General features: G+C 37.2%; 1 protein-coding gene across 1 annotated transcript in view; it reads right to left on the reverse strand.

Moving 5' to 3' along the window:
- The window catches only part of LOC133525349 (neuropeptides capa receptor-like), a 146549-nt gene extending 134632 nt beyond the window's left edge, over window positions 1-11917 (reverse strand). The window contains exon 1 of the mRNA XM_061861633.1: window positions 11623-11917. Coding sequence (XP_061717617.1) covers window positions 11623-11917 — 295 coding nt within the window. The remainder of the gene's footprint in view (window positions 1-11622) is intronic.
- Window positions 11918-27403: the final 15486 nt, after the last annotated feature.

Below are 27403 nucleotides of genomic sequence, written 5' to 3' on the forward strand. Positions count from 1 at the left end.
AGGTACCCCCTTCCCCTTCTGCCCGTGGGCCATGATGTCATGTTTGGTCACCCCATGTAATGAGACTAATGAGTTTGAGTGTATACAGTAAAGAAATAACAAATAAATGAAAGGCTATGGCAAGGTACGACAAGACTATGTTATAAACTTAAGTACTAATTTCATATGCAAAAGGATTTGAATACAAAGTGCTATTTTATGTTTTTTGTGTGTTAATGTTAATGTTCTTACCAGGATTCGAACTCGGGGCCTCCTGCTTCATAGGGTAGGCTAGGACGCCGTTAGATCTGTCGGATATGTCCGAGGTACTTTTTCTTCGGGTGTAAACAAACTGAGTTTGCTAGTAGTACGAATGAAGTGACATGAGATAGGATAGTTATCCTACTAAATTTCAATTTTTTTTATCTTTTGAATAGTTATTCAAAATGTACTCGAAAATACTAATTTTGCTCCTTATTATTAATATAAATAACCGTTTTTCTATTCTATCCGTACTTAAAGGCATCCTATTAAAACTTTCGTTGGTATTAATATTCAATAGTATCGGATTTCCAAATTGTATATTTTAATTGAGACTCTTTCTCGGAAACTATAATTACTACGGTGCATTTTAAAGAGTCTCTTCTTTTTCTCCAAGCAGACTGATCTGGTGACCATTATTTTTTTTACAATAGGTATTAAAAGGTAGGTATTATATAAGAATGCCATTCAAAATAAACATGCACAGCGAGATAAAATTACAACACGCAATAATTATCCTAAAATTATAAAAAAATATCCTGAAACTACACTAAATTACAGAATAACATAAATAATTTTAACGTTTCAATTCAAATTGCTTATTATTATTATGAAGTATGATGGCCGAGAACCCTCACAACCTGCCTCCTGAATACTGCCAGCCGTTAATCGCAAATGTCAATTTCTCTATTTTTGAATACCAAATCATTGTACTCACGACACATTATGACGATTGGATTGTGAAAAGAGGTATTATTTCTGAAGACCTGAAGGGTGAAAGTCGTAGGAGCACGGGATCTAAATCGAGGAGTATTGAATGTAACTAGGGATAGTAAGCTATAGTTACATAATATTTGATATTTCCGGAAATATATATCCCTAGCACATCATCCGGTCGTCGAGGATCAGTTTTATCTTTATACACAAATCAAATTTATGGAAGTAGATGAACAAAGTGAACAATACCTATACCCATACAACTACAGATCATAGATAAAAATATATCCTTAGTGAGCATTGTGTAGACACAAAATCCTGTTTAGCGGTGTAAACAAGGAAGGGTCTCGCACCCTTAGTGTAAATTATCTAACACACAGTTTCCCTTTGCAGGGTTCCTTAGCATTTAATCCAACAAACTAATTGCTTTTCGAGTAACAGTTATAATTTACACCAGAGGCCATTATGAAAACAACGTTTATAAGTATATTATTATTTTTGTATTTGGTAACCAAAAACTTACATTTGGCAACCATTACTATTGTAAAAAAAAGATAAAAAAAAATTGAAATTTGTCCAGTTACAAATCGCTCTTTTTAATTGCCTTAAAAAACATTAAAATAGCAATTATCATGACCAGAATTTGGGCTATTTACTTTTAAAATGGTCTATTCTCATTTTCACTATTTTGTTTTATAGTTGGCAATTAATAGTAGTAATCCATCGCATGAAATTCACAGGTTTTTATTGTCATATAAGCTTATTTAAACCAAAAATCTCAGAGTTGGAACGTAATTGTATCAAAATAATCGTACGACACAATTTTACTCGTATCTTTAAAGCACAATGGATGACTGTAGTAACAGTTTATCATCAGATTATTGCTGTAAAATTTCAACTAAAAAATGGAAATATATACAACCTGTAGAAAACGAATGGATTGGAAGTTACGTGCATGGTCGGCTGATATTGTGGCCGAAGGAATGTGGGGTTGTGTTTTTGTGTCAAAAAACAATACCGTCAATAGATCGATCATCTCGCCTGCGGAAGATTGTTCCTGCGAATGCAAAACAAAAATTACCGGCACATCACGACCGACCGGCGTCAGCGTAGTACGCTTAATAGCAACCCCCTTATTCATCAACGTGTACTGAAGTTACGATGCCGCTAATCATCGTTTGTCCCTTTCCGACGTATTGGTATGATGGAAAGGGACAAACGATGATTAGCGGCATCGTAACTTTAGTACACGTTTATGAATAAGGGTGTTAAAGTTCAGTAGGACCGGGCATTATGCTGAGTGTTCACCTTTTTCAGTATAATTATATACAGTATACAAGTTAGTTATAAGTCTTTTTTTTTTCTCTTTCTTTCTTTGTATGTATTGTATAACTGTGTACTTATACTGAAATAAATGATATTCTATTCTATTACTTGAGGAACCGGGCGATAATTTTGACGTCATATTAAAAGTGACCATAGAAGATATACATACAGAATATACACACCGGCTTTTTTTCATGCTACGTCCGTGGCAAACAAGCGTACGGCCCGCCTGATGGTTATCAGTCTTCGTAGCTTACGTACGCCTGAAACTACAGAGGAATACATGCGCGCTGCCGACCCTGACACTCCGCACCCTCGTTGAGCTCTGGCAACCTTACTTACTGGCAGGAACACAACACTATGAGTAGGGTCTAGTGTTATTTGGCTACGGTTTTCTGTAAGATGGGTTCTTCTCCAGTTGGTTCCCCAGAGGTTGTTCCCCAGTTCTAATAAAGGAAAAATGTTAAATTATGCTCAAGGGGACGTTTCCCTAATATTATTTTGCAAAATACACGTTTACATACTCTTCCGTTATATATCCACTTATCTTGCAAAATATTATATTCTAAAAAGATAATATTTGCAAAGCAATATAAGATAAACGCAAATGAAACAAAGCTTCTACACATATTCATAATACCCATATTTTCGTTTGAAGTCTTCAAAGACTTTCATTGAAATTAATAACGAAGTAATATATCGACTTATCAAATAAGACGCTGATCAATCAATCTAGACTACTTAGTCAAAATTGGCCTGACAGCATCTGATCTTATTGAAATTCTTGCCTAAGCAGTCTGAAATTCAGTCTGGTACCTTATACAACAAAGTCCCTCGCCACGTCTGTTTGTCTGTATGTTCGCAATAAACACAAAAACTAATGAACGGATTTTCTTTCTTGAGAAAAGTTAATTTGTTAAGGTTTTGTATAAATTGGTTAAAATATTACGATATTTGCTAATGACGCTGGAAAATGTTTTAGTACGCGTGCGAAGCCGGGGCGACTCGCTAGTAGTTAATATAATATAATAAACCCAGCTAAACAGTAAATGTTTATAATATGAAAATATCGAAAACACAATATTTGAACAGCCCTTATTTCATAAACACAATTCTTTTATTACACGTCGGCGGCAAACAAGCCTAAATCCCGCCTGACCTCAATTAAGCGATTATCGAAGTCTAAGAACGCTGGAAACTTCAGGGATGTCACATGCGCCTGGTGGATCCTTTTAAAACATGTAGCTACACTCTTTTTTTGTGGAATCCTATACCCATACTGTAGAACTATACTCCTCGAAAACCTCAGCGGGGATTATATTCCAAATCCGGAGAGCTTACGGGAGGAAATACCTTTGAAACCAATCCCTTTTTGCCGCTCTTAGTTTCAATACTTACTAAAGTGATTCGGAATTAGAACGCTCTAAAGGTGACCCTTATCAACCGATAACTGTCCCAATACTGCGCACTTTAAACCTTGAGGTTTCGTCTCTTTGCCTTTACCGCGACTGAGACGAAACTTATATTTTCGCGACTATACACTCTCGTAAAACATCCGGCAGATATTGGGTTGTACACAGGCATCACATGAAAGCTTTTTCACAGAAAATCTTTACTGATTATTATATGTCGGGAATCGTGGGCGTACACTAGAGACAGCACATCAGAACCTTCAATCGTGGATGACAAGGGCTTTCAATGAAATACGATATTCAACTCACAGTCTTTACTGGACAAGACATACCGATGGGTTTGTTCCAGGAACCGCCACCGACGTCATCTTCTCCCGTTTGTTCTTGTCTGAAGATTAATTGACAGCATCGTTTCAATTCTTTTTTTTAATATCAACGTTCCTTAGTAGTAGATAGTATTACTCTTAATAGCGCATTCTATAACGCCTTGGCACCTTTGCTTACGAACTCTACTCAGATGTCACAACAACGTAACACCCTATAACCTACCCTAGTTTGCTCTATTTGTCATAGATGGCATAGTTTTTTCTATATAAAATGCGATAAATAACATTTTAAATTTAATAATATGTGATAGTATAAAATACTTACTTATTATTTATTACTTATATGTTTACATTACTGAAATGTTTAATTAATTGCATTGACATACATTCTGTTTGCAAATCTTAATTAAGTGCATGGTACAGTCAGCGTCAAATACTTTGTAGCAACCAAAGTAGCCAAATAGTTCGGTACACCATATATTTAGTATGGTGTACCGAACTATTTGGCCACTTTGACTGCTACGAAGTATTTGACGCTGACTGTACATGCTATAATAATTAAAAAATTATGTTTAATTATAAGCAATTAAACATAATTTCTTATGCCTTTGGGTACGAAATAGTGGGACGAGCCAATTTTTTATCATCATACTACTATGTTGTGTACACCTATGATCGACAAATAAAGTATTTTGTATGAACCACTATTAGTATATTACTATGCGCTAAATACTGTAGCCACAAAAGCCACTAACATCGACATTTCCAACGGAACCTCACAGACATATCGTCGGCGGAGAATACGTTTGTGCCATATACATTTTTGAGAAAAAATGTTTTTTTATGATTTCTATAATAAGAAAAAATATACTATAAATTGACACTAATCGGTTTTAAAATTGTTAATTTTCAAAACTTTTGTGTCATATCTGTATTTTGCTATAGGATAATTACACTCTATCAACAGAAAATTATCACAAAAATGGTGACATATCCAAAATTTTGTGTCATGTCATACATTGTACATTTAACTTACGGATATGGCAGTAATAAACATGCCTAAATCATAAAAAAGTTCAATATGACCTAAATATAAAACTTTTCGAAAAACATTTTTTTGCTTCTTTTCGCTCTCCTGCAAACCAATGTAAGTGGCGTATGGCACAAACGTATTCTCACCCGACGTTATATGACAAATAAAACGCCACAGCTGAACATTCCGCTTACAACCACTATGCCTAAGCAACAATACCTCAATTGTCAACTACATTTACCCCACATTACCTTAATGGCTGGCACGTCGACGAACCCACCTCCAACAGGTGAATTCAGGAAAGCTGGCACGCATGGATTGAAAGTAATATTACTTGTCAATGTGTGATTGACGTTCTTATACAGGCCCTCCTTATATTTTGCAACTTACTTTTCTCATTTTTCAAGAAAATTAATTAGGATTCAGCCGGTAAAAGTTAACTTATAAATAAATTTTGGAATTCTAAGCTTATTTATTTTTATATACTCACTAATAGGAGATGTCGATTTTGAATGACTTGAAAATGTCTTACTGCATATAACCGGTGACTGACTTTACTTCCACATTGGTACCACTTTTGAATGATTCGCTTTGAACGGACCACAAATAATTTTAATAGCTTTCAAACTTTCGTGACTTCGGTTTTTTACAGTTCCGTAGTCACTGGGAAGTTAGGAACCCTTGCAGTTTCGCCATGTCCATGCCCGTTCGTAACATAAAAAATCATTTTCAGTGCCAGTTTTACCCTAACATTACCTTTTTATGTCCAAATATATCTAAAATAAAAAAAATTTAAACCATTTTTTTTGCTAAATTTACTTAATCTCGTATAGCATATTTTCCTTCTTTTGGTCTCAGAAGTGCGTGGTTAAAATCTTTCGGGTTCCTCATGTTACACCGTGTATATGAATTATTTCACTAAGTAACAGGAGAAATGTGCTAGATTTAATGTTCCTTTATAAATTGGTTAATAGTACGGAGCTGGATTGTCCAGAATTGTTAAGTAAAATTAAAAGAACTACTCCTGCTAAGCTACCTCGTCCTGGTTTGTACTTTTGTAGGCTGCCTATAAGCTGTTTAGCATTCCATTTGGGAAACCAAATTTAGGTCGTAACTCTAATGGTAAAATTATACAACCATATCCCAGATTCTGCGGGAGTTGACATATTTAACGATAGACTAGAACAGTTTAAAACGAAGGTGATGAAATATCCCAAACTCACTGGATATCCCAAAGTAATTAGCCACAGATTTACAGTTGTCTTAAAAATACTTAATAAAATATTTGTATATCATCCTATTTATGTAGTAAGTATGTACCATCCTATGTAGTATGTATTCTAGCATTTGTAATGTACTGGTACTAATTAATTTAACCGTAAGATTACTCTGCATTCTCACTTCATAAGTTGTGGTTACCTATAATTAGATAAGCATCATTCCTGATTGTTATATAGATTTATCTGTTGGTAATCCTAAATAAAGAAAATAAAATGAAAATCCCGCCAACAAAGTTATAAAAAAATAGGAAAGGAAAGTGGGGTACCAGCCCTGCACATAAATTGGCATTTTTTTGCGTTTGAAAACCATGGTGTGGGGTGGTATAGTGGTCTTGATAATAGCATATTATGATACAAGTGTGCTACGTTGGTCATATCACTCGAGGCGATACTTTGCGCGCGAGCTAAAAGCGAGCGCGCCATTAGACAGCCGATGTGTGTAATGACCAATGCACACGTGTTTCATGCGAGGTTTCTCAACACACTTGCATGGAAAAAACAAAACTTATTTATTTTACTAACTGGTATAGATCATTTCATTTATGACGACGCGTGCCTTGACTCGTATTGTCATGTTATTAAAGGTTAGATTTGACAAATCTGCGCGTCATCGTGGATGACACGAACTATATAAACTAATATAACAGTTAGTAAAAGTACAATTAAACAAAACCGGCCAAGAGCATGTCGGGCCACGCTCAGTGTAGGATTCCGTAGTTACTCTTCCGTCACAATAAGCTAAACTGGAGCTTAAAGTATAGTAAATTGTTAACCGAGGGATGAAACGGTACCTTTCACCCGAGTTAAACAAATAGGCAAATTTGCATAATCAGTACCTAATGAAAGTAAGTCTTTTTATTATGAAGGGGAAACTTTTTGCGATAACTCAAAAACAGCTAAACTGATCATGTCCGCTATAGTTTTCATTTAATGTCTTTCTTAAGCTCTACTTCCAAGATTTTTTTCATATTTTTTGAACCTATGGTTCAAAAGTTAGAGGGGGGAGGACACACTTTTTTTTTCGGAGCAATTATCTCCGTATATATTCACTTTATCAAGAAAAGTTTGTTGAAGACCCCTATTAGTTTTGAAAGACCTTTCCAACGATATCCCACACTGTAGGGTTGAAGCCAAAAAAAATGTTCACCCCCACTTTACGTGTAGGGGAGGTACCCTAAAAAAAATTTTTTAGATTTTATTGTACGACTTTGTCGGCTTTATTGATTTAGATATCCATGCCAAATTTCAGCTTTCTAGCACTAACGACCACGGAGCAAAGCCTCAGACAGACAGACAGACAAACGGACATGGCGAAACTATAAGGGTTCCGTTTTATGCCATTTGGCTACGGAACCCTAAAAAGTGTCAATCGGATTATCATACAAGTTCGATAATTATAATGAAAAAAGCACGCGGGTTTAATATCTAGGAGCGGTTTAACAAGTTCAACGCTATGTTACGAACAAGTGTGTTAAAAATATTTATATTGAATATTCGGATATAATCGCTCTGGAAGTAAAAAAAATATATATTTACGGCATGGCCCGAGCCTCGCGTTGGTAAAAGAACAATGCGTGCGGTATAAACACAATTTAATTCTACATCACAGTGTTGATATGAAAATGCCGCAACATCGAAAAATAACAGGCGTATTTTTAGAAATTCTATTCGCGTATTTGGATGAATCGCTATTTGAAGTTTGCCTGAATAATGCGCCCTATTGGAATCCTGGATATGTTTTAATAACAGACTTAAAACCGCTCAATTCATCGAGATCTTTCTTTAATTTCAAGTATTTTTACTGATTTCCTCAAGATGTTTGGAATTTTAATAACTGCCGTTCGACACAGACATTAAATATGTTAAAGCGGGTCACTCACGTATTTTGAGTCAGTGTAGACGAACCATTAGCGAATGACGTAGTGAGTGTTATGTCCAACCCATTATTTGATAATAATGCCGCCACCGAGTCCCGCAGTCTGCGCCGATCCGTTAACGCAAGCTCCTGACGATACTCCTCGGTACGGAGTGAAACATGTCGAGCGTTTTCGACTTAAAATACGTGAGTGACCCGTGTTAACATATTTAGTATGTTTGGAAATCTTGTTCTTAAAACATATTCATACAGATCGCGAATTTAATTAGTTACTTTTATTTCCGACGTTTCGACGCAGGATTCACTGGTCGTGGTAAAGTTAACAAATAATTTCGCGATAAACCCTGTTTTGAATATATTTTTAAATGTGTTCAAAACGCGAAACTTTGAAATGCTATTCTTCTTATTGTTTGAAATGTCTTCAGTTGATCCTGCTGACATCAACTCAACACGTCAACATTTCAATATTCTCGCGTCGAATGATGGGTTCCATGACAGTTCATTTTTATATGGAGTATAGGTATTGTAATTTTTATATGGAGTATACTCGTAGGTCGTGTCATTCACGATAACGCGTGCCTTGACCCCTATTGTAATTTGATTAAAGGTTAGGTTAGGTTTGATAATTTATTTGATAAATCTGTGCGTTATCGTGGATGACACGAACTATAGCTGTCGCGTAAAATGTTTGCAGACAATTTTTGGAAGTGTAGCACATTTATTTAAAAATTTAAAATTGCATTACTAAAGATGGTCATAATGATGATGATCCTTCCAGCCGATTTCGACCATGGCGACACTTCGACTCCTAGCTCGGCGAGCATGGGCCCGAAGATCGCTGACGTAACTGATCTTCGAGGTGAATCCCCATGCACATGCGGGACGTGGGGACTCCAGCCACGTAGTGGTAGTGAATGGACGCAGGCTGGCGTGTTTTCAGCTCGTCGCGTTTAGCGTCGAGGTCAGCTTTACGTTGCTCCTCGAAATCACGCAAATTGCCCTGCACCAACCTGCGCCAATCAGGACCATGTGCTGCCAAACCTTCCCACTGAGAGGGCTCGATGTTGCATCTTTTCATGTGTCGTTTCTGAACATCTTTCTATCGGAGGAGTGAGGAGTTTTCCGCCAAGGTTCCGCTTAAAGTTCTAGTTCAGAATAAAAGATGCGCTTCACCATTCTCCTTCGCCATACGCGATACGTGACCGCACCTCCGAAGCTGTCGACGAATTATTTCTTAGTTATTAATATACGCTCGGAATGGACAAAATTGTTAATACCTTAATTTGTATTTATAACATATGTTATAACTTTTTAGATAATTCTGTCATTAAAATATTATCTTAATTTATGCAATATAAACAAATTATGAAATAAATGTCATATTGTAAGAAAAGGTGACCAAGGCCTCCAGTGCCCCAGGCTGGAATCGAACCACCGTCCTCAGCTATTGCTTGATGGTCACTTTTTTTTAGTATATGACATTTATTTCAGTTTACTAATCTACTGATGTTTACATATTATATATAATATTTTATTGTCAGAATTATCTAAAAAGTTATAACATATGTTATAAATACAAAGGTATAAATAAAAGTATATCAACAATTCTGTCCATTCCGAGCATATATTAATAACTAAGAAATAATTCATAAAAATCACTTGAAATAAAAATATTTTCAAAAAATAATTTAATTTCTTCTAATAATCGTATTGGTATTAGTAGTTTACTCAAGTGTTTTGACTGTATCTGACCCTTGCCTTTATGGTACTCGAATTTCATTATCAATCACTTAAATTTTAATACTACCCTTTCAGGCCTCTGATATATACAATTAAGCTATATGAATGTACATAGATTAGTTTACATTAGTAGCCCTTCTGAAAATTTCACGGTTAAGGTGCAGTAAGTTAACATTTAACATATACCAAGAGATTAAATTGTACAGTGACTACATATTATACACCTGGGACCTGAGATAACACGTTAACGCTAGTGTTCATTATATTTTACGAGTCCCGCGGCCAGGAAGTGATATTAGTTGCTGCAGTAAAACGCCAGTATTGGTCGTTTTACGACTCCGATCGCCGTAAAAATCACACAATTAATATTTTTATGTGTCCGCAGAATATGTTAGAGACATGTTTTTGTAACAAAATCAATGTTTTTTCGGGTTAAGTCAACCAGAGAACTAGTAACTATGGGGCAAAATTCAACTATACTATATGTTTGCAACACTTTTCATTCATTATCATTCATATTCACGCATCTCGCTCGCCCTTTCATAAATCTATTCGACCTCATTTTTATTTTTATATCAGCCGCCTTTTTGCCGACTTACATGTTAAATAAAATAAATAAATATAATAAGGATATTCTTACACAAATTGACTAAGTCCCACAGTAAGCTCAATAAGGCTTGTGTTACTTAGACAACGATATATATAATATATAAATACATAGAAAACACCCATGACTCAGGAACAAATAACCATGCTCATCACACAAATATATGCCCTTATCAGGATTTGAACCCGGGACCATCGGCTTCATAGGCATGGTCACTACCCACTAGGCCAGACCGGTCGTCAAAACATGTAAACGGAAAAATAAAGAAGATAATTCAAATATCTGTCATTCGACTTTCAACGTCATGAAATGACATCGCATTTTCCTAGTCAAAATAATAAATTATATTTTTGATAAAATGAGAGTTCGATAAGCGTGGGTGTAAAGACTGTAAAGGAGTTATAATGAGAGAAGATTAAAACGAACCAAAAATTAAAATACTGAATCCGGCGGCTGCCGGAAACAAACCGAATTATATCCAGAAGGTCGGCCCCATTCATTCATTTATTATTTTATGTTTAAAACTATTTTATTTTCCGTCCATCCATAGCCTTTTTATATTACTCGGGCTGTCGCTGATCCTACGACCTACCTCGCGTCCTCGCAATAGAAATATATAAGAAGTCTAGAGCTAGAGCCATCATCATTGTCATCGTCATCATCATTTTAGTCTAATATCCTGAGCCATATGCCGAGCATATCCCTCTCTTCTGACCTATGCGCCATTTATCCCGGTCCTGGGCTAGTTGCATCCAGATCCAGAAGTGTACCGTGATTTTTTTACACATACACAGATCAACCTAGCCCCAAACTAAGCAAAGTTAATACTATGAATACTAGGCGATTACATACATACTTATACAGATAGATAAATATATACTTATATGCATAGAAAACTCAGGAAATAATATCCTTGATAAATATACAAATAAATGCCCTCAACCCAACCCAAGGTCTCCTGCTTCGTAGGCCCCTGCCTAAACTACCGACTAAGCCGAGGCCGTTGTGGATCGGCACTCAAAATTAAGTAGCTAATACATTTTTATAGGAATATAATGTACTGACCGAATAGCAGCAACAGCAGGTCGCTGAGGGCCAAGCTGAACAGGTAGTAGTTGGTGGCTGTGTGCATGGCCGGGTGCCGCACGATCACCACACACACCGCCACGTTCCCCGCCACTCCCGTCGCGAAGATAAGCAGCAACACAACCGTCACCGGTGTCAACACTGTCAGCGAAAGACGTCGAGGCCCTATCATCCACCATAACATCTCTTCTTCGGTACAGTCGAAAACAGTCTCGTTGGTGCATCGCTGCTCAAAAGCCTCATAAGTCTCATTAAAACGCAGAAATTCAGTCATGTTGAATTTAAATACACTTAACTTTAATATGAATATGTTGACTGTTAAATTAAAATAGTTTTAAGTTTTCATCACTATGTTATGAACTGGATTTATACTTTCAAAACTCTGCAACTATTTTTATTTAAGGTTGCTCACACTATTAAACCGCCGATATAAAGAACTTTTCACTTATCAAATTATCTAATACACTCATAACTTTTATCAGCACTCAAACTTTGATTATATTTGGATAAGTACAGAGCATAAACGCATGACTATCATTCATTATTTATTTGCAGCACTCAAAAGTATCGTAGCGGATAGAATTAAATCACATAAAAAGTTTGAAAAGATCGTAGCAGCGGAGAACCGTAGACGTGCTACGTGGCTACGCGTCCGTAGCGAACCGCGAGCTTTCGCAGACTGAAAGCATGTTGCTCGAATGGAGATAACCATTGCTCCATCTAACAATAACAAACGGCCCGATTCGAAGAATGATTAAGACATGTTTAAGATCTTTAAAAGATCGATAACTAAACGACATGTCAAAATTGACGTCTATTTCGTCAAAGTGACATTTGTTGCCAATATCGAGCTGCTTCTGACAATTATACGACATACAAACGATATTTAAATGAAAACTTCTCTAAACCAGAACTTATCGTTATCGTATTTCATTCTTCGAATCGGGGCGAAAGTAACCAAATATATGTTATTGTTTACTTTTAAGAATACCGACATGGATTAAATTTTAAATTTATAACTGAGATGATAAATACACGTGTAAACGGAACTTATTATCGAATTGTGTTTTAATCGAGAAATTTTCCTTCGCATAGCCGTGAAGAGAGAATACGGGGTAACAATAAAACGGGCATCCGAAAAATTTACCAAGGCGCTTAATACTTACTCAGCGTCTAGTCGCTAAAGTCTTACCTAGCCGCTAAGTTATAATTTATTTCACCGAGTTACATTTTTGTGGTGTGGTTAGTACTTATATATGAAGCTGGTAATCATTATGAGCTGTAGGGCTAAGATGGTTGGCTCTTTATCATTTGTCACCATGCCTGTCCCGTTCTAACAAGTGTGTAAGTGCGAAAGTGACAAGTGAAAAAAATGGAACCATGCTGCCTCTGCAGGTTGATAATTCTTAATCGTATGTCATACACATCTCTCTTGTATTCTTCCTTTTATTCAAACTACCGCTTGGTTACCTTGCGATTTAGAGTAGCTGAAACTATAAAGGAAGGGGAAATCCGTAATTTAAAAAAAACTCAAAAACTTCCACACCTTTTTTTTCTTCCCTCAATGGTTTTTACTCCTCGACCATTTTAGCAAGGTGGATTCTACCAATGTGAAGGTGTAGACTATGAAGTATAAAATTAAAAGGAGTGAAATCTCTTATGGTAGAACTACTGTAAAAGTGTCCAGCTGTCAGCTAATCTCTCCAGAGTAGCGCTAGAGCAGCTAAGAACCTAGGCGTTATTGACGGAGTGAAGTGCGCGGTGTATGATATTCTAGGTACTGTAGCGCCACCTATTTAAGGTTTGTTGATGACCAATGAGCGGAATTCTTCATAGCAAAAATCAAACTGTCAGAGGGATTGACCTAACTGTTTTATCGACTTATCGATGTTACGGAATAATATCGCATTAGGTATCCATAATCAACTTAAAAGATTATTCTGTAACATTTGACCTCTTTGAAAAGCAACTTGCATCTCCGTATTAAAGTAAATCATATCAGCGTCACATATGTCATTTATGTCACTTGAGTTTTCATGAGTGATTTCCGTGCCGTGTTACTAAAATGGTTAATCCTAAAAGAAAACAATAAAAAAATGGATACAGAAAGATTCTTATTTCAGTTTCAAAGAAGATTCTTCCACAATATATTGCTCTAAATGTTACGTTCTTTTACATCATAAAAGTATTTTCTGTTTTATTCTTTACTATTATACCAAAATACAGTGGCGGTCAGCTAATTAGGGACACCGTTAATTTGTTTGTATGTATATCCAAAAGCCTGATTTCATTACTTTAACTTTGTTTCGTTAAGTGACAAATATTTATCGATAAGTCGATAAAACAGTTAGGTCAATCCCTCTGACAGTTTGATTTTTGCTATGAAGAATTCCGCTCATTGTTGATGACACTTTTTGCTACATGGAGATTCCATTCCTTACCTCCACCTTCCATAGTGTGGACTTTTGAAACTTCTATAATTGACGCGCCAAATAATGATCTCAATAACATCTCATTTTTGTATGGAGTACCTTTCAATGTCGAATGTATTTAGACTTTTTGGTACTTCAACACATTTTATTTTATTTTGAAATGTGTCAATTAAGTAATAAAAATAAGATAAAACCTATTCCTTCAATTATTTTAAAAATTAGGTTTATACAAAAGTTATTTGGAGCGACTGTCATACGGATCATAATTCGCCGCGTCAGGTAAATTGAATTTTTAATATATTCAATACTTCTTCCTGGCCCTGGTTAAAAATCAATAAACTGTTACTAATAATATTGAATGAATGAAAAACATTTATTTCGAGTACTATGGACTCATACAAATTTGTTAGTATACTTACGTTTCTAATGTTAGTACTTAATTAATTATTCTACATCTACTCGTATTTATAAATTATCATAATATGTATACACTGCTGGAACACATGCCTTTCGCAGCAGTGTCTCATATACGGGCAGTCAAGTCTTTCCGCTATCAGACACAGGATAGGATTGGGGCTGGCCCGCACCCGGCGCACCAGGGATATGCATCGTTTGCGCATATTCGCTTAGAAGCAGTCCACGCGCGTTTCTGCAAACATAAACACTCGGAACGCGTTGTTATATTGTATCCGGAGGGCCCCGTAGGCCCGCTGCGTATAGAACCCCCATAGGCTGCACGTATACAGGGAGGGTAATATTATAGATGTACTGTAAAAATATTATATTGAAATAATGTTCGTACTAGTGGCTATGTGCGAAGTTGGTGGTAGGGGAAATAGAAGCGACGCCAACGCACGACGTAGTAAAAATATCAACTTTTGTGGGACGACATCTTCATGCTATTTGACAGCTGCCAACTGTCAAAAAAGCAAAACGTCCCACAACTAAGTGGGCGGCGCCACAGTCAAAGACGAAGCGAATATTGAAATCTATGGGATTCGACGACCGATCTGACCTAGTGGCTAGTGGCTCTGCCTATGAAGCCGATGGTCCTGGGTTCAAATCCCGGTAAGGGCATTTATTTGGGTGATGAGCACAGATCTTTGTTCCTGAGTCATGGGTGTTTTCTATGTATTTAAGTATTTGTATATCACATATATCGTTGTCTGAGTACCCACAACACAAACCTTCTTGAGCTTACCGTGGGACTTAGTCAATGTGTGTAAGAATGCCCTATAATATTTATTTATTTATTTATGGGTGGTTTACCACATAAACCCTCTTCTGATTAATCCATCGCACTAAATGGACCGTGTTTCTGTGCTCCAATAGATTTAAATTTTGCCTTTCAAGATCTACTCCAACAAACCTATGACTTCGGCATGTCCCATCTGTCAAAAAAGTTTAGTCGTAAATCAATGTTGACATTTGACCGCGTAGGTGTAACCTGGAGTTACCTTAGGTTTCTTTACTTAAAACATTGTATTAATAAAGTTTGAGAATTTTGTGAAGAATGTAGATGTAGTAAGTAATATTGCGAATTTGAAAGTTTGTATGTATTTATGTATTTTATTTATTGTACAGTCACGTCTTTTTTTTTAAATTTATTGTAACATTAAAATATAAAATATGTGTACCACAAAACAAAATATTCGCCAAACTGCGAGACAGTTTGTTGGCGATGAGCTCGCTCGTTATACTTATAAAAAGGTACATAATTTTGCACTGTCCTACCGTTCCGGCATGGCCAATTTTTATGTAGGTATTACAATTTAGATTAAGATGATATTTGTAAAATTTGACGATTTAAAAGTGCTTGTTGCTAGGCCTATTTGAATAAAGAATATTTTGACTTGACTTGACTTGATTATGAAGTAGGTAAACGTAGGATTGGTGACTGAAAAAAAAAAAATGTGAAAATATCAATACGAAAAATGTGCCAAAAATATGTATACACCACCTTTATATTCTTCTTCCTTCTTCCTCGCATTGTCCCGGTATATTGCCACGGCTCATGGGAGCCTGGGGTCCGATTGACAACTAATCCCAAGATTTGGCGTAGGCACTAGTTTTTACGAAAGCGACTGCCATCTGACCTTCCAACCCAGAGGGTAAAACTAGGCCTTGTGGAGATTATTCCGGTTTCCTCACGATGTTTTCCTTCACCGAAAAGCGACTGGTAAATATTAAATGATATTTCGTACATAACTTTCGAAAAACTCATTGGTACGAGCCGGGGTTTGAACCCGCGACCTCCGGATTGCAAGTCGCACGCTCTTACCGCTAGGCCACCAGCGCTTACTACACCACCTTAATATATGGGCAATAAAGTTGTGTATACATATTTTTGGCACTCTTTTTGTATCGATATTTTCAGACGTGACCGTACATAGAAAAGCAAATACGAGAAATACAGTTACAAAGATAATTAAATACAACAAAGGATAACTTATCCTTTGTTGTATTTAATTATCTTGGATATGGATATGCACTGGGTTCATGTCGAATTCGTTTTCCGTGCAGGCGGCCCGTCTTTGGAACGGACTTCCCTACGGCATCAAAAATGCTCAAAATAAGTTTGCATTTAAAAAATCCTTACGTGCTTTCTTTGCTAGCAGAATGAAAAAATAATAATGTATGGGTAAGCTCTATATGTTTTGGCGTTATTTATGTATATATTATAAGAAATATAAGTATGTATATTTATGTATGTATGTATTATGTATGTATGGTATGTTATTTTATTATATTTGGTTGTTGTTGTTAAAGTAGCACCGCCCACAATCTCTCTGCTTTGCCTAAAGGTTGACTGGTAGAGAATGCCTCATGGCATTAAGTCCGCCTTTTGTACTATAAGGTTTTCTTTTGTGCAATAAAGATTAAATAAATAAATAAATAAATATGGGATCTATGCCAGTCAATCTTTCAGGAAATGAATTTGTACGTAGATATTTCTCACTCATGCAATAATATTATTATTTCGTCTATGGAAGGTGGAGGTAACGAATAGAATCTCCATGTACCAAAAAGTGTCATCAAAAAACCTTAAATAGGTGGCGCTACAATACCTAGAATACTTGAACAAAAAATCAAATAATAGACAGCGTACTTCACTAGAAAGCTGCATTTTCGCATGGACACATAAATTATGCATGTCAACAAAACGGTAAAAAAAAAACTTCAAAAAAATCTAGGGTACCTCCTATACATTATAGTTCGATTTTTTAGCATTAGAAAAAAGGTAAACAATCTTGACGTATTTTTATTGAAAAACGCTTTTTAAAAATTATTAGCTATTACTTTCGAAAGCAAAAGAATATAAATGATTGTCTATGGTTTGACTTCGCTGGCTCGGTCACCTACTCAGAATGGGGGAAGATCGCGTAGTCAAGGAAGCGTACTTGGGGCGACCAACCGGCCGTCGTCCGATCGGGCGCCCCAGGTACCGCTGGTGTGATGTCGTGGAGGCGGACCTGCGTCGGCTGAATGCCAATTATTGGCAGGAAACGGCGCTGGATCGGGACAGGTGGCGTTCTCTCGTTTCGGAGGCCAAGATTCTTTTTGGATCGCTGAGCCAAAGCAGTTAGTTAGTTAGTATATGGTTTATTAATAATTGTGACATATTTGCCATGACCTATTTTTCAGAAGAGTTTTTCAATAAACAGACACGTCAAAATAGCTTACCTTCTTTCCAATGCTAAAAACACGGAGTATAACTGAGATGCAGAAATCGCTGCTCAAAGTTTGCAAAAGGGCAATGGTGAGGAACACAGAGCTTTGCTCCAAAACCCGAGAGAGTTAGGATGAAGACCACCAGGCTAAAGTGGGACTGAGCTGGATATGTCTGCCGGGTATATGATGCCAGATAGGCCAAAGTAGCCACCAGCTGGCATCCCCAGAGTAGTCTTGGCAGAGGCAGACTGAGAAAGAGATGGCGGGATAACTTGGATGCATTTCAGCGAGATTGGCGGGATCTTGCTCAGCACAGGGAGGATTGGAAAGGGAGAGGGGCGGCCTTTGCTCTTATCTTATTCTGTATTATAACCTTTTGAGGGTAGATGAAAACATTACATGATCAAATAATGTAAGTTAAAGTCAGGTCGTTCAGTGGCAGATCCAGTTGGTTTTGTATTTGGTTGGTTAACCAATGAATTTTATAACTACAGGAAAATGTACAAATTGTTCGTTTATTTTTATTTAAATACTAAAAGATACTGAGTTTAGATGTGAGACACAAAAATAGACCATAAAAAAATCAGATTTAAACCATTGGTGTCATTGGATAGGTCTTTCATTCGAAACTAATGAGGGTGTCCAACAACCATGGTTTCATAAAGTGAATATTTTCGGAAATAATCGCTCCAGAAGAAAAAGTAAGTGTCCTCCACCCTCTAACTTTTGAACCATGGGTTCAAAAAATAAAATAAAAACAGTAAAACAAAAACTTTCAATGAAAATTAAAGCGAACATGATCGGTCTTCTTAGTAAAACGACATACGAGTACAAAGCGCTGCGAAGGTACTCCCTTGTGGTTGTAATGTACATGATACTTACTAATAGCCCCCGTTTAGCCTATTCAGATAGAATGGCAGGGGCGGATTAAGAAGGCGCGGGGCCCTTAGCACATTAGCTTGCGGGGCCCCCTGGTTCGAAAAAAAATATGATTAAGTGCGAGTCGGACTCGCACCCCGATGATTCAGTATCATCACAACATTTTTACGATGTCTTAATATTTTTCGACTCGTTCTCAATTAGTTTTTAACATGTTATGCAGTGTATTTTTTAAGGTTTCGTAGTCACCTGGAAACTCTTATAGTTTCACCATGTCCGTCTGTCCGAGGGTTTGCTCCGCGATCGTTAGTGCTAGATAGCCGTAATTTGGCATGGATACATAAATCATGCATTGTGACAGAACGGTAAAATAAAAACTATACAAAAATTAGGGTACCTCCCATACAAAATATTTTTTCTTTGTATTTTTTTGCTTTGACCCTATAGTGTGGCATATGGTTGGATAAGGTCTTTCAAAACAAATAACGGTCTCCAAAAACCTTTTTTATTAGTTACTTATTACTTTCGGAAATAATCGCTCCGAAATATTTTTTTTAATTTTTTTTTATTTAGCCATTATAAAAGTGCCTAATCTTAATGAAGTTGTTAGTTGTTGTTATTTTATCACAGTTTTTTTCTTCTATATAGGTTTCCTACTAACCTTCGGTTTTCATCAACATTGTATTGTCACCGATTTTTCCCTAGTAAGTGAATTTTTAACAACAAATTTTGACAAATGGTCAAAAAAATAGTTTGCAGATTTTGAACAACTTACGAGTATTGCAAGTTAAATAAAAGCATGTAGGGATACTGTTTAACAACATCAATATTAGGTATTAAGTTTTATAAAAGCTTGTAAAAATAGGTGAAACGTGAGTCGGATCTACAATAAGAAGTGGGAACTAACGGCTAAGTGAGCCAAAAAAAGGGCCGAAGGCTGAGCCCCACGAGCTGAATATCCGGACCAAACGATTTCGTAGCATTCCCGTGCGAAGCTGAAGGCCAAGCTGCAGGAAAGCAGAGCCTAGAATGAAACCAATGCCAGAGTGTGAACGAGGCCGCAGGCCGAGCTCCGTATAAGGGCGGAGGCCCGGAGCGTTCTATCGCGGCGCGCCACCATGCAAAGGCTGAATTGCAGCAGAACAGAGTTTGGAATTGATCCAATGTGATCTCGGCTCGCCTGATGCTCGGCCTTAGTTCTTGCTCGAAAGTGCGCCTTGCTGGGATGCTTTGGGTATCGGGCCCTATGTAGGGCTTTACACCCGGCCTACGCGAATGCAAAGCCCTGCATAGGGGCCCCGCTGTTTTTTTTTTATAACGGCTTTGCAGCAACTCTGCTTATTTTGGGCGCTCGGCCAGCCGTAGAGGAGCGCGTCCTTTGGCCTACTACGGGCTCAAAGCTGATCATCATTAGGCATTAGCTGTAAGGTGCAATGTGTTATTTGAAATAATAAATAAATAAATCATCCTTCCTTGCTTTTCACTAATATGTTTTTTAACACAGTATCTTCTTTTGTTCGTTTCCGAGCTCTGCTGTTTCCTGCAGCTTAGCCATGCACAAAAGTTTTGAGACACTGCACCTTCGGTTTTATGCTAAACTCTGCTCTTGGTCTTTGCGTAAGCCTAAAAATTCTTTTAATTTGGTATCGTCATAAAGAAAAATATATGATTATAACAAATAATAATAATTTATCAATGTTGTTACGACTGCTGTTGTTGCTTACTTACGAAACAAATACATTGTAAATAAAATGTGATAGTACAGGATCCGCGGAGTGCGAGTTCTACTTGAACTTGGCCGGTTCCGCGTGCCGAAATCGCATGGTCAGGGTCGGAGTGCGGGGCCCCCCTGGGCGCGGGGCCCTTAGCATATGCTTTTTCTGCTGTTCGGTTAATCCGCCACTGTAGAATGGTAACTACCGAATCCCACACTGGGCATGGCCCGCACGACATTTTTTTTTACTTTTAGTCTCATTACATAGAAATATAATTACATAACTTAATATATAAATATACAGTATACAAAACACCTCCATTTCCAGATTTAATTATAAACATGACGAAACAATGAGGATTTTTTTGCCGCTTTGGCTTCGGAACCCTAAAAGAGGTAAACAACATGTTTTTCCAATCTTTCCAATTATCGGGTTGTTTTAATTAAGGTATAGTAAAGTTTTGTTTACAAACAAATTTAAATCGTTGCCGAGTCATTTAGTAGGTATTCAAATAAAGTTTCAGGTTACTTTCCAACCAAGTCATCGTAGACTACAAACATATAGCACATTATACCATTTTCCTTATTTAGTTTAACAAATAATTAAAAAAACGTCCGAATATTAAATATGACCATAATTAAAAGTTGGCTTTGAACTGCTCTAGATTGAAAAAATGTTTTATTCTTTTGGACCGAATGTGTGTACTTAGCTACAGCCACTTTATCACGAAGAACTTCCACGGAAGGAGATGTAGTGTAGTGTTTGACGACTATTCCTCATCAACCTCAAGCACAAAAGTAGCAGAGCATCAAAGGCCCTAGCGAATCAGCTAGTCTGTTGACATTGATTTCACCGAAGACACTGAGACAAACGTCAAACAAGAAGATTTTCTGTCGAACAAGTTCAACAAAAGCAGGCTCATGAACATGCATAAGCAGACGGTAGAAAGTGATGCAGACGTTCTGATTGTATATACGGCTGCGGAAATGTCGGAAACAACAGCTGTCAGCATTGTGGGTGAAGATGACGATCACATAATCCTCTTGATGGCTAAAGCTGATGCGCATACGGAGGTTATTTTCATCAAGCCTGGACGTGGAAAGATAAGAAATTCCTACTTATCGTACCAAGATCTTCAGCAACAAGGACGTGCAACAGCACAAACGATGGTAGAAAACATTTGCTCGCTTTTACTGGATGCGACACAACATGTTCCGGATTTTGAAAAAGCAAGGTCGCATTTGTGAGTTTGTATCTAAAGTCGCCAGAGGTTTAAAAAGCAGCAACGGTTTTTTCAAACCCGTCCTCTACCACCGCCCAAGTACAAAAGGCAGGTGAAACCTGCATCTTGAGGTGGTATGGAGCTCCAGCGAAAGCGGTCTCCCTCAATTTCGACGGGTATAAGTCATTCTTGAAATCTCACTATGTGTACATAATAATGCATATTTCGGTCAATACGTTGACTGGAAATGGTGAGATTGGAAGATTCATTAGTCAACCGCAAAACTTCAAATTTCACGTTCAACACTGAAATCGCTTTAACATTTGAAGAAAAATAGATAAAATAAAATATTTTTTGAAGGGAATTTACTGCTTTACAACCTATTTATCGGCATTAATTGTTTGGGTGCATCGTTGAAGAGTGATACGGTAAAAAGAGAAAAACATGTTTTCTTTTTTCAAGAGCGGATATCTCGAAAAATATAGGTACAAGCTATCAAAAAACTTGTCGCAAATTTAATCAGCTTTCGTTTTGTATAGACTAGTCATGTCGCTAGGAAACATAGTATCCAAGATTTAAGCGAAAAACAGAAAATAGGACCTAAAACCACTTCTAAAATTTTTGTTTCCATATTCGCTCGCACAGTACCATAGACAAAACTGCAAGCTCATATAAAACGTAAGAAAAAATTAAATAAAAATAACGATGGGGCTTCTTTGATGTAGGTACGGTATTATGCGTATTCGCTTGTTAAGTCATAAGTTTTACACAAATAGGTACCTATCTACAAAGTTTCAAACTGAAGCTTTGAACAAAAACGATTATTACGAAACAGACGAATTTCCTAGATTTCCATTGTTCAAAGTTTCTACAATAGTCCATAATTAAATTTACGTTGTGAAATACGATTAACAACCATTTTAACTTTAGTCGGTTTAATTTTATCTACGAAAGAACGTGTTGGGTGATTACTTACTAATTAGGCAAGTATAAAGTATCCTTTATACAACTGTGTCATTATATACGAGGGCCGAAATGTCTTTTTCCTACTCCTCTACTGTTATCTGTCATTTATGCATTCATTAACACGAATATAAGAACATACATAAAAGGTTTCAAGAAAAGTCTATATTGTCTATTCCTCATAACAGCACTTGTGCTTTTAATCGCTATAACGTTACTGCGATTAATGGCTACCAACCTAACAAAATCAAAACGAATACAGTTTTAAACTAAGTGCATTGCTGCCAACTTACAAAATATTCATTTGGTTGCATAGTAAAAACCATTACTTCACAAGTCAGAAACACGCATGTGACACCCGTAATATAGCAACACCCATAGACTACGAAGACTGCTTAGCGTTGCTTGTTAGTAGGCTACTGTGGCCACAATCGAGAGAAAACTGTCTAAAAATTGAATTTAGCAAGGAGCAAGTACCAGGCCCTCATGAGTTACGAGAAGGTGTCGCCGACCGGCCGGGCCGCGCCGGGCCGGACGCGTAACAAGGGTTGCTCGCGTATCTTAGGTATATAGTTTTGCTTTGTTTACCTAAATTAAGATTTATTTTTGTTGACTCGTAGGAAAAGTATTGTATGCAAAGTTGTATAAGTAGGTCAAAAAATGCTCGTGGCGTATTCCTTTTTGTAACTCACGCCACTCGCCTTTTTTGACCCTTCTTATACAACTGTTGCATAAAATACTATCATGAGCCGTAGACGAATAAAAGACATTTCGGGCCCCTTATTCATAGACATTGAACGACGTTTTTTACTTGAACTTGAATGCTTTGGTGAATGGTCAATTCAGCACTTTACACTTACAGTTATAAGTTATAACAATCTATGCTACACACTACGTTCAGCGATGCTTTACATTGCAAAAATTAATGACAACACATTTCAGACAAAAACTTTCTCACTACTGGAATTTAAGTTAAATTATTTTGATACAACTAATTTTTAAGTGAAAATACTGATAAAAGCGGGCGCCGGTTGTACGTTTTATTATTTTTTCAGTTAACGACAGCCAACGTGGCAATCATAGTTTCATTCAGCCAATAATTAAAAAAAGCGGCTAAGTGCGAGTCGGACTCGCCCATGAAGGGTTCCGTACCATTTATGACGTATTAAAAAGATCTCGTTCAAACCAATTTTCGGTAGAAGTTTGCATGGTAATGTACATCAATTTTTTTTTAATTTTATCATTCTCTTATTTTAGAAGTTACAGGGGGTGGGGGACACACATTTTACCACTTTGGAAGTGTCTCTCGCGCAAACTATTCAGTTTAGAAAAAAATTAGACTTATTAGTAACCTCAATATCATTTTTGAAGACCTATTCATAGATACCCCACACGTATGGATTTGATGAAAAGAAATATTTGAGTTTAGTAAGTATGGGGAATCCCCAAAATTTATTGTTTTTATTTTCTATTTTTGTTTGAAAATCTTAGTGCGGTTCACAGAATACATATACTTAACAAGTTTCAACAGTATAGTTCTTATAGTTTCGGAAAAAGTGGCTGTGACATACGGACGGACAGACCCATAAGGGTTCCGTTTTTTGCCATTTGGCTACGGAACCCTAAAAAGGGTTTTAGTGAAATATTGTATTACGCCGACGACCTAGCTTTATTAGGGGAAAGCCGTGAACAAGTGGCGGAAGAAGCTAGTGTCCTGGAACGAGAGGCTTCTATGATAGGTCTCAGGATCAACCAGTCGAAAACCGAATACCTCCACATGAAACGGTACAAAAACACACGCGTCAAGCGTGACAGTCTTCATGTTGGAGGCACCGTTTATCGTGGAGTTGACAAATTTCGGTACCTCGGATGCACGATCACCGACACAAACACCAGAGAGGAGGAGATCAATATACGCATCCAAAACGCCCTGCGATGCAGCGCAGCCCTCCATAAGGTGTTGGCGTCCAAGCTTCTCAGCAGAAATACTAAGTTACGGGTATATAAAACTATAATAAGACCAATCCTTATGTATGGCTGCGAAGCTTGGACACTAACACTGAAAGAAGAGAGTCAGCTCCTGGTAGCGGAAAGAAAGGTGTTACGGAAGATCCTGGGACCTATCAAAAGAGATGACGGCACCTGGAGGATCCGTAAGAATGCCGAAATCGAGGAGTTAGTGGCCGAACCCAATATCATCGGCGAAACGTAATGCCACAGACTTCGCTGGTTCGGCCATTTACTGAGGATGGGTGAGGATCGAGGTGTTAAGAGAGCTTATTTGGGACAACCGACTGGTCGCCGTCCAGTGGGTCGGCCCAGATACCGCTGGAGCGACAGTGTACAGGCGGATTTGTGCCAACTCAAAGCCGACAACTGGCAGGAAGTGGCACAGGATCGGGACAGGTGGCATTCTCTCGTTTTGGAGGCCAAGACCCTCTTTGGATCACTGCGCCACAATAGTTAGTTAGTTTTAGTTAGTTATAAGATTTTACCCATACAATAACAAATAAATAAATATTTAATTTAAATCGTGTACTGATATTTTTTGGACGCAATAAACGTGTCTCTAATGGCGAAATAAAAAAGATATTATGTTTTTGGACATCCAAACTCTTTGGTGTAAGCACTAGTTCGCAAAAACCAACTTTGCGAACGCTAAACAGCTACGTAAAGTAACACCTTTTGAGCAACCGACGGACGCTCCGGCTGTGGAATGAGCTCCCTTCCGAGGTTTTCCCGAGGGTCTACAGTATGGGGTTCTTCAAAAAAGGAGTGTACAGGTTTTTAAAGGGTCGGCAACGCGCATGTAACACCTCTGGAGTTGCAGGCGTCCATAGGCTGCGGTGACTGCTTACCATCAGGCGGGCCGTATACTTGTTTGCCACCGTCGTGGTATAAAAAAAAACTGTATTAAAAAATTAATTGTTTTACACCAGTCATCAAATTATAAAGTGTAAGCTTTAGAAAAATGGCCTCAAAAATATAGCTCCAAAACTATAGTTAAACAATCCAAGACGCTTAAAACTCCCTTCCGCGCCTTGGGCTCAATATCCAGTTCTAATGATGAGATCTTCAGAACAGGAACTTCTTAAATCTTGTCAACACATTTGAAGTCGGTGCGACATGTTTGTTCTCTGAACCGCAATTTTGCGTAGAGGGTTGCAGAGAGTCGTGCTATTTCTTTATATTCATTTATTTTCTTCAATGATTTTTAATAGACGGTGAAATTTATCCTCTAGGGCAAAGGTGGACTGTTCGACAGTATCGAGCAACAAATTGACAATACTGCTGCATAATTTTCCAATCGAATCGTATTCCCGATACATAGATTACTCACCATTACATGGAGCATATGAAAATACACACACACACTACTACTACTACTAGAGCGGAGCCCAACTGGGGAAGTACCTCAGTAAGTTATTGCTTAATTTATACCTATATTTATAGTGCGAGTGCGATTTCTTACAAACAGTTGTAACAGGTTTAGATAGACAGACTTTAGATAAACATTAAGCTAACAATAAACATTAGTAGTAATAACAAACTAACTAACTAGGTTTGTTTACCTAATTAGTCAGTCTGTTACTGCATTGTCATGTGAACAGTAGGTAGAGGTGCTCGATTTCTTCTCAACCAGGCACTGGGAAACAACAAAATACGCAGTGAAGCTAAATAAAGTGTGTAAGATAATTAAGTCATCAGGGTGCAGCATCCCACTGCCCCCGAGTGTATTAATATTAGCCTAATACTACCTATACATTATTATACATTTTTTTTTGTGTTCTTCTCTCACTCTCACTGGGCGTAAGTGTGAGTGAGATGGATGTGCGTGCCCGGGATCGCGGATATCATGTTTTGGAGTTTTATTTTTTGGTCGTTTAAATAAATAAAAAAGTAATCCATTAATTCCCTCAAACATGCTATTGGCGATTTTTAGAAGCAATTCCCATATTTTGTACTTTTGTGCAAAAATTTTATGTATTGATGTTTTTTTTCGCGCATTAGCTAAGTAATATTTTTTGTTTTAATTAGTATGGATTTCCACAAAGTAACGCCTAATTCTAGTCATTTTTTTCTATCAAATGAGAGTTCAGGATTCGAATTGATTATTAAGTCCCTGGAGAAATTAACCTCACCTCAAGATTGCTAATTAAATTTATGGCAGCCATATTGTGATCCAAATAAGCTTACCTTAGCTTAGTCTACTACATTAATAGCAAGAATAGATGCTAGTATAATTTGTCTGTATTGTATACAAGTCTAATTATCTTATTTCCACGAACGAAATCCACCTGAAGACTTCTGTTCCCCGAAGCATTAAAGATAAGATAAAGATAGTTTTATTATTCAAGTAGGCATATTACAATGCGCTTATGAACGCCAAATAAAGCTACACCGGCTCTAACCCTACACCTCTCACCCGAGAAGATTTAAATCCCCCTCAATTGGAGAAGGGTATCCCAATATGGACCCGCAAGAAATTCGGCGGGACACATCTTTTCAAAACATTACATCATTAACATGCATTGAATAAGAAAAAAAAAATACAATTTAGATTACTATAGAAATCATGCAATTACATACAGTAGCTACTTTTTTTTATAGAAATTTGATATTTTTTTTTATATATATGTCATCAAATCATATAAATACGTAGCTCTTTCCATTAGCATTGTAGTTAAAAATGCGTGCGGGATCTAACAGTAGGTATTCTGCGCCCGAAAATCATTTCAAAGGTCGTTGAACCTTCACTGGCCTCTCGAGAACTTCATCAGGTCAGAAACACGAGTCAGGTAGGTATATCATATCCTAAGCACATATATTCTGGTACTGGAGACACGAGTAGTTTAAATTAGCAAATTCCTAACTGT

This window comes from Cydia pomonella, chromosome 14 (genome assembly GCF_033807575.1).
Source record: "Cydia pomonella isolate Wapato2018A chromosome 14, ilCydPomo1, whole genome shotgun sequence".
NCBI lineage: Eukaryota > Metazoa > Arthropoda > Insecta > Lepidoptera > Tortricidae > Cydia > Cydia pomonella.